Source organism: Geotrypetes seraphini, chromosome 9 (genome assembly GCF_902459505.1).
Source record: "Geotrypetes seraphini chromosome 9, aGeoSer1.1, whole genome shotgun sequence".
NCBI classification, from domain to species: Eukaryota; Metazoa; Chordata; class Amphibia; order Gymnophiona; family Dermophiidae; genus Geotrypetes; species Geotrypetes seraphini.
This window is the reverse complement of record NC_047092.1, coordinates 14,836,018-14,850,018: the sequence shown is the minus strand read 5'-3', so window position 1 is coordinate 14,850,018 and position 14,001 is coordinate 14,836,018. Positions and strand designations below refer to the sequence as shown.

Here is a 14,001-nt window from a genome sequence, read left to right as displayed (position 1 = left end):
TCAGGTGATCGTAATTTTTTCAATTACGGGTTATCATCGGTATGGCTATCCCGGCATTTATATCGGTCCATGGGGGGCTTAATATGTAGTAATGTTCCACGTATGACGGCTTCATAAGTCAATGATATTTCAGTGTTCTCAGCTCAAGATTTATTGGGAAAGAGTTTGGAATACCATTTCCTCGATATTAATGATCCAAGAGCCGCTAAATCTTAAACTTTTTCTTTTAGGACAACAGGGCCTCACACAACCCTTTTCGGAGCCCAATGTTCGCTTGCTTAACATACTATCGTTTTTGGCCATCAAAAACATTTTGCACTGTTGGAAGAATCTGTCCAAGGTAGAGTTCATGACATGGTGGAACACTGTATGTCTTACTAACAAATATGAAAGTGTAATTGCAAGAAAACATCGTTCCACTAGCACATTCCTCAAAATGGAGCCCTGTTCAAACTTATTGCGCTTTAGACCATTGACAAACAGAATTTCGTAATATATTTCTATTCTTAATTTATCTATCTGATGATGCCTCTTAAAAGTTCCATTATATTTTAATATGATTGCTGTGTATCATATGCCGACAAAGTCCGTTTACGTCCATCTTGGAAGTCGTCCAAATTTAAAAAGAGCCTAAGACACATTTTCGAAAGATACATCCAACTTTTTTTGGACTTTCGAAAATCGTCTAATTATACGTCTTGCCGATCTGATCGTCCAAGTCACTAAATCGTCCATCTTTATACCACATTTCCGTCCAACTTTCTGTCCAAGTCCAAAACGCCTAGAACAAGCCCTGTTGGACGTGGGAGGGGTCTGCAAAGTGATGGACTGCACACCCAGACATGCCAGCTAAATAGTGGGGTACCTTACAGGGCACTGCTGTGAATTTCACAAAAAGGGTGTCATGGCTTCTCCTCACTACAACTCCCTTATAGGTGACGGTGAGCCCCCTAAACCACCTCCAGAATCCCCTAGTCCCACTTATCTACCACCCCAATAGCCCTTATGGCTGCAGGAGCCACTTATATGCCAGTAAAAAAGGGTTTTGGGGGTGTATAGGGCAGTGCACATCTTTAAGTATCAATGCAGTGATTACAGTGGCTTATGGGCATGGGTCCTCTTCTCTATGGATCCCTAACCCACCTCCAAAATTACTTAAGCTGCCTCTGGGCTGGACAACTAGGCTTTCCTATGCCAGGCGGCCAAGTGATGATGGTCTGGAGGCTGAATTTTAAAGTTATGATTAAAATTTTTATGGGGTGGGGGGGGGTTGGTGATCACTGGGGTAGTGTGTGGGGGTCTGTGTTATGTGTTTGCAGTGCTAATCTGGTGACTTTAGGTGGGTTTTTGTGACTTAGACCATGTTTTAGATGGTCTAAGTCACAACATCCAAGTTCCGTCTAGGCTCTGTTGTAAATCTTTCGATTATACATGCTGTACGACTAAGTCTAAGCCGTCCTACGTCAAGCCCAACTCCCGCCCTCGACACGCCTCCCGAAATGCCCTGTTTAGCTTTGGACGTTGAGCGGCACTATGAAGGCCTAGGTCTTTTAGAAATACGTCCAAAACCCATTTTTATTTTCGGCGCTTGGACGTTTTTGAGAAATGTTTGTCCAAGTGCCAACTTAGGCCGGTGTTTGGACATTTTACTCTTTCGATTATGAGCCCCTTACTGACTTGTACACTTGATCTATTTCTTGTCTTATTTAATATCTGTATTTGTATTTATTGTTTTGTACATATGATTTGTTTCTTGTTTTATTTAATATTTGTACATTTATCTTATAAAATTAATAAAAATATTGAGAAAAAAAGATAAAAATAAGAAAAAGTGTGGCTTCCTAACAACCCATTGGGACTAATGAGGACTGATACCACTTGAAGTTACATTACTCGGTGGTGGTCTGAAGATCCCATAGGAGTGAAAGCCGATTTCTGACTCTGCATGATAGTGGGATGAAATGGGATATTATTGATTGTTTTTTATACTGAGTTACATAGGTTAGTTTGATATCATATTAGATGCAAAGCATTGATAAGGAAAGCAAAAGCGAATTTGAAAAGAAGTTTCCCTTAGAGGCAAAATTCTTAATAAAAAACCTTTTCACATAGAGGAGTCAACAAACTAATAGGCTATTATGGAGAACAAGGCGTACTCGAAAAGGACAAGGCCATGGTGGAGAAACTAAGGGGAGAAGTTATCGATGTGGGCTATTGTTAAGTAGGGTCATCTTACCACACGTTGGGTTATTTTAGCGCAGGGTCCTACTGAATAACCCACACTCACCTTTACTGATGTCCCTGGTGGTCCCTGGGGTCCTGGTTGACCTGGAAAGCCAGGAGGGCCTGGAACTCCTGGAACCCCTGGTTGCCCTTTAGAACCCTAAGACAATTAGACACACAACATTAATCAGGCCTCAGGAACTGCCCTTCTGCTTCAATGGAACAATGCAAGGAGGATCAGCTTTCATTTTTTTAGAGACTGAAGGCTAACATGGAGGACACAATTTGGTGAGATAGGTTATTTGTCAATATCCACTGACTCCAACAAGCCTATCTGGTTAATTCAACATGTTTTATTTCAGAAAAGAACAAGAGGCCTGGAAACTAGAGAATGACACGGGGAGCGATCCCCGCAGCGAACCGCTGCGTGGCTGCGGTTTGGCTGCGGGTTATGGTGACCTCATTAGCAAATCGCCGCAGACGCGGGGACAAATCCTTTCACCGCCCGCAAAAACGGTGAATAGATTTGTCCCCGCAGGCCAATGTCCCCCCTTCTAGGAACCGCTATTTACCTGTGTTTCACCGTGCTCCTCATTTGTCAGATCAACCCTTCCTGCCAATAGAACCCGCCCCCCCCCCCCGACGATCGCCCTCAGCCCTTCATGCCGACAGAACCAGCCCTCCCCAACGATCGCGGCAGGAGGGTACCCATCCCCTCCTGCCTACCCCAACAGCCCCCCCCGACGATCGCAGCAGGAGGATATCCAACCCCTCCTGCCAGCTCCCCAACAGCCCCCCTATGATCACTGGTAGGAGGGTGCCCAACCCTCCTGCCGGCACCCCCAACGGCCCCCTATATCGCCAATAGGAGGGTACCCAACCCCTCCTGCTGGACCCCCCCCCAACGAACCCTCCCACCCCGGAACCCCCTTAGTCTTACTTTCCAAGTTGGACCGGACGGCTCCTCACACGTATGGCCAGCAGGCCTGCCTCCGTCCAAATGAGGCGGGCCCGCCCCTCCCCTCCCCTGCCTAACCCACAGGATCCTAGGGCCTGATTGGCCCAAGCACCTAAGGCCCCTCCTATAGCGGGAGTGGCTTTAGGTGCCTAGACCAATCAGGCCCTAGGATCCTGTGGGTTGGGCAGGGTAGGGGCGGGCCTGCCTCATTTGGACGGAGGCAAGCCTGCTGGCCATACGTGTGAGGAGCCGTCCGGTCCAACTTGGAAAGTAAGACTAAGGGGGTTCCGGGGTGGGAGGGTTCGTTGGGGGGGGGGGGTCCAGCAGGAGGGGTTGGGTACCCTCCTGCCGGCGATCTTAGGGGAGGCCATTGGGAGGACCGGCAGGAGGGGTTGGGTACCCTTCTGCTGCGATTGTCGGGAGGGCCGTTGGGGGGGGTCTACAGGAGGGGTTGGGTGCCCTCCTGCCGTGATCGCTGGGGGGAGGGGAGACTTGCAGCCGTAGCCGCGGTCACTATGCTAATCACGGCAGGGAGATCTTTGCCGCGATTAGGTACAGCGGCCGCATCTACTTACCATGTAGGCTAACATTGTAAGCATTTAAAGTACATGTCGTGTTTGTTTTTGCATTGCTAGCCCCAGGGGTGGTGGAAGATTAGTGATTGAAAAACTGTATGAAAAATAACTATTTTAAATTTAGTGATCAAAATGTGTCAGTTTTGAGAATTTATATTAATTAATTTTTTCTCTGCGTGTTTTGTTTTTGTATAGTTATTAACTAATATTTAACTAAATTTTAAAGTTTTAAAGTTTTAAAGAATGTTTCCTTTATACGTAAATAAAGAAAAGTATATAAAATCGTACCCGTTTGAGGCTTTTATGTATGCAGCAGTGACGGTGACGGGGCGGTGAATGGGGTTGCAGTGGCGGTGACGGGGCGGTGAATGGGGTGGCAGTGGCGGTGACGGGGCGGTGAAGGGAATGGCGGTGACGGGGCGGTGCAGAGGATGGTGAGACGGGGACGGGGCGGTGACGGGGACCAATTTTTTCACCGTGTCATTCTCTACTGGAAACGTCCATTAAATGGAAGCCATTTACCTTACCATACTAATATCATAAACTAGGATTAGAGTCTCTGTCATGCAGTGAGTGAGACTGTTGAAGAGGTAGCAAGATTGGATGTTGTATGAAAAGCATTAAAAGAAAGTGACACTTGATTTGGACCAGAGATCAACAGAAGAGAAGTGAGTCACAAGTACTGCAGAACAAACTCCATACGTGACCAGAGCAAGAGAGAAAAGAACACACTGGGGAGAAAGGACAAAGACCTAGAAGATGAGACCCACTTAGGAACAGCACAATAGGGTCAATGATGAACTAAGGAAGAGAATAGAGACCTGAGTGGCATCAATGTTCGAAAACATTCCCTTAATGGCCAATGACAAAAAAAAAAAAGATAGATGTAGAAGACTTGGTTTTTTTTATTGATTTTAGTATCTACAGCAACTACTATCGATAAAAAAAATTGCTATTGCAAGACATAGTAACATAGTAACTTAGTAGATGAGGGCAGATAAAGACCCAAATGGTCCATCCAGTCTGCCCAACCTGATTCAATTTAAATTTTTTTTCTTCTTCTTAGCTATTTCAGGGCAAAAATCCAAAGCTCTGCCCGGTACTGTTCTTAAATTCCAACTACTGAAGTCTCCGTCAAAGCTCACTCCAGCCCATCTACACCATCCCAGCCACTGAAGCCCTCCCCAGCCCATCCTCAACCAAACGGCCATATACAGACACAGACCGTGCAAGTCTGTCCAGTACTGGCCTTAGTTCTTCAATATTTACTATTATTTTCTGATTCTAGATTCTCTATGTTCATCCCATGCTTTTATGAACTCTGTCACCATTTTACTCTCCACCACCTCTCTTGGGAGCGCATTCCATGCATCCATCACCCTCTCCGTAAAGTAGAATTTCCTAACATTGCTCTTGAATCTACCACCCCTCAACCTCAAATTATGTCCTCTGGTTTTACCATTTTCCTTTCTCTGGAAAAGATTTTGTTCTACGTTAATATCTTTCAAGTACTTGAACGTCTGAATCATATCTCCCCTGTCCCTCCTCATACGTCTTTTGATGCAAACCTCCTATCATTTTCATCACTCTCCTCTGGACCGCTTCAAGTCTTCTTATGTCCTTTGCCACAATACTCCAAGTGGGGCCTCACCAACGACCTGTACAGGGGCATCTTCCTTCTACTGGTTACTAGAGTTACCAGATTTTACTTTAGTAAAATCTGGACCCCTAGACCTGCCCCGAGACCTGCCCAGTTCCACCCATCCCCACCCCCTGCGCCTGCCTGACATGATTTTGAGGAAGCTTTTCAAATCTCGAACAAAGTGCCGGGTTTTGAAAAGCCATTCGGACCCCTGGACATGTCCTGGACAAATCTGTGGAAATCCGTACATTGGTAACCTTACCTGGGACACCTTAAAGTAACGGACTCTGATTAATCAAACATTATTCTTCTGCTCATATCTAATACACATTTACTTACAGGCAGACCAGGTAATCCAATTCTTCCGGGAATAACTTCAACCCCTCCTAGGACATAGCCAGGTTCCCCCTAAAGAAAATTCAGTAAATCAGATTAATCTGAACAGGAAGTGATGGATCTTACGAACTCATTTTGGGTAAACCTTTCTGTCAGACTTGATGGACCGAAGGTCTGATCCGGAGATGGCGGTTCTTATGTTCTTATATTGGGTGACTAAAATTACGCTAGGTGCACACCTGGCTGGGTCTCCGCGTGTGCGGATCGCCGGACTTGATGGACCGAAGGTCTGATCCAGAGATGGCGGCTCTTATGTTCTTATGTCAGCCAAATCAAAGAGGTACAGTATGGTAAATAGGGGGGAATCCTCTCTCATCACGCAGTTACGGCCTATTTCTATATAAGTCACCTAAACAATTGGCACTGACTAGTGCAAACGCCAAGCACGATTCTACAACACGCACACTTTATAGAATCATGCTTAGCATCGCCTACGGCAGTGCCTCCAAACTTTGCCAAGCCGCAGCACACTAAACTGGTGCCCACAACTCGAGGGCAGCTGGAAGCACGTGGACATCGGTGCAATGATGTCACACACATGCATGACATCATCATGTCGACATCCGGGCATGTGCGAAGGCCCTCCAGACGGGGTCTTGAGCGAGGAGGAGAGACGCTGGGAGGAGCAGATGCGCTGGCTCCCCGTGAGAGACACGTCCTGTAGGAAGTCAGTCGACGCTACAGCCTCTCCTCCTCCCCAGCATCACTTGACACACAGTTTGTAATACACTGGCCTAAGGCGTCACTAGGCATCCCAACTTCTAGGTGCATCGTATTTATCCCAGGGTTTTTCTTGGCCTTAATGAGCGCGCCTAAGTCAAAAACAGGCGCCTAACTTGAAAACACAGCCACGATCCACCCCGAACTACACCCACTTTTAGGTAGGCACCTTGGACAAGGCACCTACTTTTTATATAGAGTCGTCACATTTTTCGATTTAGGTGCCTGACTTTAACTAACGGCAATTATGAGGTGTTAAGTGCCAATTCTTGGCACCGATTAAGCCTATTGATCCATGCAATGAGACGTCTACGTTGGCCAAAGTAGGCGCCTAACTTTAGGCAGACTTTATAGAATCAGAGCCTTACTGTTTTAATGTAAGCCCATATAGAAATCCCCTCCACCATCTAGTGCTTGCTGTCGCGAATGGCACATTGGCCAAATCTCTATCAAAGTCACAAGAGCAGCCACTGTATTTCTTGTTAGGCATATCACCCATTTGCAAAACGATCATACCATCCATTGTCTGACACAAGATGGCACACATGATGGTTCATTGTATGATAGTTATCGTAACAGTTTATCTCTAAAAGCTTTTCCTAATTAGACTTTCACAGGTGGTGTTGGGCGGGGAGGGTTATTTCTTTCTTCAAAGTTAAAGTAACACCTACTCTTTCTCCTTTTGATCCGGAAGATCCTGGATAGCCTTGTGGCCCCTAAAAAAATAAAGACACTGCATTATTTCGTTTATTTATTTATTTATTTGTTTCGATTTCTATCCTGTTCTCCCGGGAGCTCAGAACAGGGTACAATTGACATTCACAATAAAGTTACAGGACAATAAAATTATAGGCATTCGAAGAGGAGACAGGTGAGAAGACGTAGAGAGAGAAGGGGAGGGGGAGCGAGGGGAGCATGGGAAGGGAGGAGGGAAGAGGAGGGTAGAGATGGGCAACATGAAGCAGATCAACCTTATAAATGATGTCAGAGCTGTTAACCAATCAGAAGGTTCAGACAGCTCTTGGTCAACACCTGGATTTGCTGCTTCTCAGAACCAAACTATGGCAGTTGCCCACCTTTTCCCTTAGAATCAACTGGATGTTTAATGATCGCACTGAGCCCCGTGCCCCCCACAGCTTCCTCTCCATGCCCCCACTCTTTTCGCACCCCCTCCCCTGCTCCTTCCTGTTCCTCCATTCCACACTTGCTCTCTCCCTCCCCCCAATGCCTCTTAACCTTCGCCAACGCGAGTGGCTTCTACAAGCAAGTTCCTCGTGCCAGTGTTGGATTCCCTCGGATGTCACTTCCTGGCACCGTGACCCGGAAGTGATTCAGAGGGGAATCAGGCTGGCGCGAGCAACAGGCAGAAGATGCTCGCACCAGGGAAGATAATACAGAGGTACGGGGTGGGGGGCAAGGTGACATGGCGTGGCAGGGCGGAGAGGCGCCAGCGCCCCCACCGACTTGGCGCCCGGGGCGGTCCGCACCCCCTTATCATGCCACTGGCACTGAGTATTTGTTACCTTACATGGTGGCGGTATCAAAGCTTCCACAAAAACTGGTGCCCGCTCAACCTCCAGATTCCCAGGGCTTAACTTAAAATGATCGGCAGCCGCCGCCCAGCTTCAAGGAGCAGGCCTGCCCCCGGAAGTAGAATGAAGACTTCCGGGGTCAGGCCTTCTTCTTGATGCTGCACGGCGGCTGCCCGATCATTTAAAATTGAAGCTGGGGCTATGGTGGAGCGCCTGGGCCCCCCCCCCCCCAAACAAGACAGCATTCCGCTGCCCATGCCATCAGGCACCACTCTGTACAACAATGCACAAGGGGATAAAATGGCTGCTTCCAAATAGGGTTAGCTCAAGTAGAAACAGAGCAGAAAGGCAGTAAAGGGAGAATCTCTTGAGCGCCTGAGAAGCAAATTGGATCTGGCCCTTCCCCAGGTCAGGCACAAAGGCGCTGGCCGTGTGTCAATCACACTTAAGACGTCATTTACAGAATCATGGCTAGCGGCTCCTATGTAAAAACGTAGGCGCATTGTATCAGAAACTGTAAGGGAACTAAAATCCTTGGCTATAGACCCAGATATTGCATGGAGTTTATATTACTATAGCACCATACTACCGGTGAGAGAAGGGATAGGGTTACCAGATGTCCGGATATACCCAGACAGGTCCTCTTTTTAGAGGGCATGTCCGGGCGTCCAGATGGCTTTTCCCAAACCGGGCACTTTGGGTTTTGGAAAGCTTCCAGCTTGGGACTTCATCAGGCGGGCATCTGTGCATGTGCGGAGGAAACATGGTGACGTCATGTGCATGCCATCACATTACACCTGCGCAGGCGTAGGTGCCCTTCCGACGCTGCTTCGAGCACGAGAACGGGCTCAGAGGGCGGAGCTGGAGAGGTGAGGTTGGGCGGGACAAGGCATGGCTTGAGCAGAAGTGGGTGGGGCTGGCTGGAGCTGGGCAGGCCTGGGGGCGGGACCCTGGGGTAGGCAATTCCGGTCCTCGAGAGCCGGAGCCAGGTCAGGTTTTCAGGATCTCCACCATGAATATGTATGAGATGGATTTGCATGCACTGCTTCCTTGAGATGCAAATCTATCTCATGCATATTTATTGCGGATATCCTGAAAACCTGACCTGGCTCTGGCTCTCGAGGACCGGAATTGCCTACCCCTGGTCTAGGAGAAAAGGCTTAGGAACCAGCAGCAGAGCCAAGAAAGTCACTCTATTGATTCAGTTGAGCTCTCGAACAAGGAACCAGACTCCGTGGTTGTGAAATAAACTGTCATATAGAGCAGTGGTTTCCAACCCTGTCCTGCAGGAACACCAGGCCAATCGGGTTTTCAGGCTAGCCCTAATGAATATGCATGAAGCAAATTTGCATGCCTATCACTTCCATCATATGCAAATCTCTCTCATGCATATTCATTAGGGCTAGCCTGAAAACCCGATTGGCCTGGTGTTCCTCCAGGACAGGGTTGGGAATCACTGTGCTAATGAATATGCATTAGGCAGATTTGCATGCCAGTTGGATTTTCAAGATATCCCTCATGAATATGCATGAGGCAGATTTGCATGCCAGTCGGGTTTTCAAGATATCCCTCATGAATATGCATGAGGCAGATTTGCATGCCTGTCACACAGGTCTCTCTCGTATGCAAATCTGCCTCCTGCATATTCATTAGGGTCTGCTAATGAATATGCATGAGGCGGATTTGCATGCCAGTCGGGTTTTCAAGATATCCCTCATGAATATGCATGAGGCAGATTTGCATGCCTGTCACACAGGTCTCTCTCGTATGCAAATCTGCCTCCTGCATATTCATTAGGGTCTGCTAATGAATATGCATGAGGCGGATTTGCATGCCAGTCGGGTTTTCAAGATATCCCTCATGAATATGCAAGAGGCAAATTTGCATGTCTATCACTTCCATCATATGCAAATCTCTCTCATGCATATTCATTAGGGCTAGCCTGAAAACCCGATTGGCCTGGTGTTCCTCCAGGACAGGGTTGGGAACCACTGCTATAGTGACAGTGTTCACAGCCCCGGGGGAGAAGGGGGGGGGGGTGAGGAGCCTGTTATAGGGGAAAACATCAGAATGTACGCAGGTGAGGCTGGTCTCGGTTAGGGCACTGGTCTTTGACCTGGGGGCCGCCACATGAGCGGACTGTTGGGCGCGATGGACCACTGGTCTGACCCAGCAGCAGCAATTCTAATGTTCTCATCACTGGGGAATGTAACACCTGGTGGCTGGAATAAGGTCTATGATTTAGGTTCTAGTTGGCCTCCAGCAGAACGAAGTCCTGCAATGACCAAGGTAGGTTGGGAGAGCCAGTCAGCATAAGTGCCCTTTAATCATACTAACTTCTGGTGACCGCACATTGAGGTTTTCTTAGCATGATGCAGGAGTGGTTTACCATTACCTTTTCCTGTGCAGTGTGAGGAACCATTATGCTCTGGCTGCCCAACATTGGGGAGGGAAGGGGGGGGTACAGGGAGAATGTTCTGAACGAGAACTGTTCTCAGAACCCGCCCAGAATCAGACCCGACATAATGTTGGATTAAGGAACTTGCCCATGGTTATAAGGAATTACTGTGGGATCTGAACCTGGGCCTTCCAGTTCCCAATCCACTGCTTTAACTATTAAGCTACCCCCTCTACACCAAGCTGCAAGGGAAGGTATGCAAACAAGGAGGACATTTCCCTGAGCAATTCTAAAAGAAGGCTCATAGCACCAGACGCCAAAGAAGCATAAAACGGCTTGGAGAAAGAGGGGTCCCCTCACATCTGAATCAGATCCCCATTACTGTACAGATAATGAGTGTTCTTTCTCTTGTACTGCTGTACTTACAGTATCACCTTGAATTCCAGGGAAACCCTGTCAAATGAAGAACGAAAATGATCAAAAGATTAATTCCAAAATATCTGGTTTCATTTTATTGCTCTGAAGCACCACTCAGATTTTCTGTATGGAGAAATTAAGCCTTACTTGTTCCTCTTCTTTCCTTGAATCCTGACAGACCAGTCTAGATATTTGGGTTTATGCTCCTCCTTCACCAACAGCCCCCCCCCAAAAAAAAAAAAAAAGTGAAGGCTTCTCAGGAACAGAGGGAGAGAGGAAAAGAGACTCAAATCACTGGGTTCTGCACTTCTATACCTTTCCATTTGTCACAAAATCTTCTTGATAGACCCTAATGGCCTTCAAGGAAGAGTAACCCAGAGGACTGTCATCCTGTCTCCTCTAAGCCTAGACCACCATCACTGCTGCAAAGGAATACTATCGACTGGAGATAGACAGATACTGAGAATGAGAAGGCTGTAGGAGACTGTTTATAGGGTGGTGTCATCAAAGCAGTTGTCCTCTGTTGGTACAGGAGCATAATCCACTCCTGGACTGGTCTGGAGAGATGATAAGCAGTACCATATGCGTGATATATTTGCCATACGATGTTCTCGATTTAAAAGTTTTAATGACCATATCCCACACAATGGTCATTAAAACTTTTAAATCAAGAACATCGTATGGCAAATATATCGCTCACATCTTTTTCATATGTTTTGGTTTTGTGACCGATTGCAAACCTTTTGGTCAATTTGTTGGTCTTCACCTGCAGACAGTTATGCGACGGCGAATTCCATTACGGGCGAATGTCCTGCTTTTTTCTCAATTTTCTTCTTTGGGGTTGTCTAAGGGTAATTCTTTGTTAATGCAAAAAGCTTCTTTATTGGATAGGAAATGTATACTTTTGCTGTGGCGCCAGGAAGAGGTACCTACTATTACTATGTGGAAAAATGAACTGTTCACTCTGTTACGGTATGAATATTTGGATGTTAAAAATTGTGGACCTGGTCGTTGGAGAAAGTTCTGGGCTATTTGGGCTCCCATTTGGGATAGTTTGTCCCATGGAGCCCGAAGTATCCTGTTGAATTTTTGAATTTCTTGAGTTTGAAACTGGAGTGCTGGGGAGGGTATAGGGTAGGATGGGATCGGGAGTTGATTTCTGAATTGTCTTGTAGAGTTTCATAGTCTCCGTGCAGAAACCCCACGGAAGACTCTCTTATCTTCTGTTTTGTACAATTTTGTATATGTTCTGACTGTTGTATTTCATTTGTATGTGTCTTTTTTCAAATAAAACAAATTTTAAATAATAAAATTTTTTTAAAAAAAGTTTTAATGACAAATGTTCTTCAGAAATAAAAGCGACGCAGCAAAATCAATCCATATACCACACAGCAAAAATTAGTGGGTGTGGATCAGAACGAGAACTGAGGGATCCAGGAGTGCAAGATCTGATGGGTTAGTGCCAATACTTTCCAAAGAAATACAATGATGAATAGAGAGCTACTGTTCCGATTTTGGAAGAGGGGGGGGGGGTAACGTGCCCCATGAATAATCTTATCTGCCGTATTCTGGATTAACTGGAGACGATGGATTTGATACCGAGGAAGACCAGAGAAGAGAGAATTACAGCGATCGAGCAAGCTTACCATAATCCCTGGTGATCCCGGAGGTCCTGTGCGGCCAGGTCTCCCTGGCAACCCTGGAATTCCATCTTTTCCTGGCAAACCCTGGAGACAGGGAGCAGAATGTGCATTATTGACATAAACTTCAGTAGCTTTGCTCTATGTCATTGCAAAAATTGTTAATTGCTGTTTATAATGAGCGAGCAATATAAACGCACGCTTTTCTCCAAACTAACGCAGACGCACATCCATCTTGTCATCCTCTATAATAAAACTCTAAGCGCGCATGCGCACTTAGGAGGCCGTGATCCCCGTGCCAAATTCGATTTGAGGCGTGTGGGGCGGCTTGCGGCATGTGGGGGAGAAGAAGGAGAGTGCGACTGTTTCGTTCGGCGGTTTCCGCAGGCGCAGTAAAGCGCGCGGCAGTTTCCCCATCAGTAGGATCCCTTGGCGGTTTAAACATTGCCTTTCTTCCACGACGCTGCAACCCTGAAACCACTGCAGACCACCAAGAAAACCGGGGTAAAAGGTAAAAGGAAGGGAGAAGGGCTACTGCTGCACAGGGGGAGCAGGGAAGGGGTGGTGGTGGACAGCCAAGGAAAGAGAGAGAGAGAAAGAAAGAAAGAAAGACACATCTATTCTAGCACCCGTTAATGTAACATCCTTAAATACTAGTATATATCTATAATAATAAAATGCTAAGCGTGCATGCGCACTCTCACCGCGTGTTCCCTGAGATCTGATCTGTCGGGATGTGCCGGCAAGAGTGTGCATGCGCACTTACTACATCACCACAGGTCCGTAGTGCGGCGGAAACAAGAGTGGTGCGAAACTAGAGGCGGAAAAGACAGCGGACTTCCCCCCCTCCCCTCAGAGCAGGCCACACCGTGCCGCCCCTTCACAACGCCAGCCACAAGGGTGATGTCCATTGACTGGCTCGGCAGCGGCATTGGCTGAGCCCCCCAGCGCCGCGGAGCGACCGAGACCAAGGCGGCCGACGATTGGCTGGGGTGACGGCGCTCAGAAGCCCCGGCTGGGAGCGCGAGACTGATAGGTGGGCGGGCGCTGTGGCTGTCCGGGGGAAGACAGACAGACAGGGGGCCAGGGAGAGAGACAGAAAGAAAGACAGATAGGAATAGAAAGACAGAAAGAAAGAAAGACAAACAGGGGGAAGGGAGAGCGACAGAAAGAAAGACAGACAGGGGGCCAGGGAAAGAGACAGAAAGAAAGATAGACAAAAAAAAAAGAAAAGGGGCAGGAAGAGAGAAAGAAAGACAGACATAAAGAAAGAAATGCCTAAGTCTACACATCTATTCTAGCACCCGTTAATGTAACGGGCTAAAAATTTAGTATATATATATATATATAAACATTTCTGTCTCTAAAGCTTATCTTTCAGGTTTCAGCATGGGTATACTTTCCAAAAGTTTAGGCAGGCTCTGGCTCTACACAAGAGCAGGGCTTTTGCAGGTAGAACGGCTGAATCTGCAGTAAAAGATGCGTTCAAGTTTGAAAAAT

At 47.1% G+C, this 14,001-nt stretch overlaps 1 protein-coding gene across 1 annotated transcript in view; it reads right to left on the bottom strand.

Moving 5' to 3' along the window:
* Nucleotides 1-14,001, bottom strand: part of LOC117366868 (collagen alpha-1(VII) chain-like) — a 311,407-nt gene that overhangs the window by 189,868 nt on the left and 107,538 nt on the right. Inside the window, exons 28-32 of the mRNA XM_033958833.1 lie at nt 12,508-12,588; nt 10,871-10,897; nt 7,186-7,230; nt 5,738-5,806; nt 2,288-2,383 (exon numbers count right to left, since the gene is read on the bottom strand). Of these exons, the coding sequence (XP_033814724.1) occupies nt 2,288-2,383; nt 5,738-5,806; nt 7,186-7,230; nt 10,871-10,897; nt 12,508-12,588 (318 nt within the window). The remainder of the gene's footprint in view (nt 1-2,287; nt 2,384-5,737; nt 5,807-7,185; nt 7,231-10,870; nt 10,898-12,507; nt 12,589-14,001) is intronic.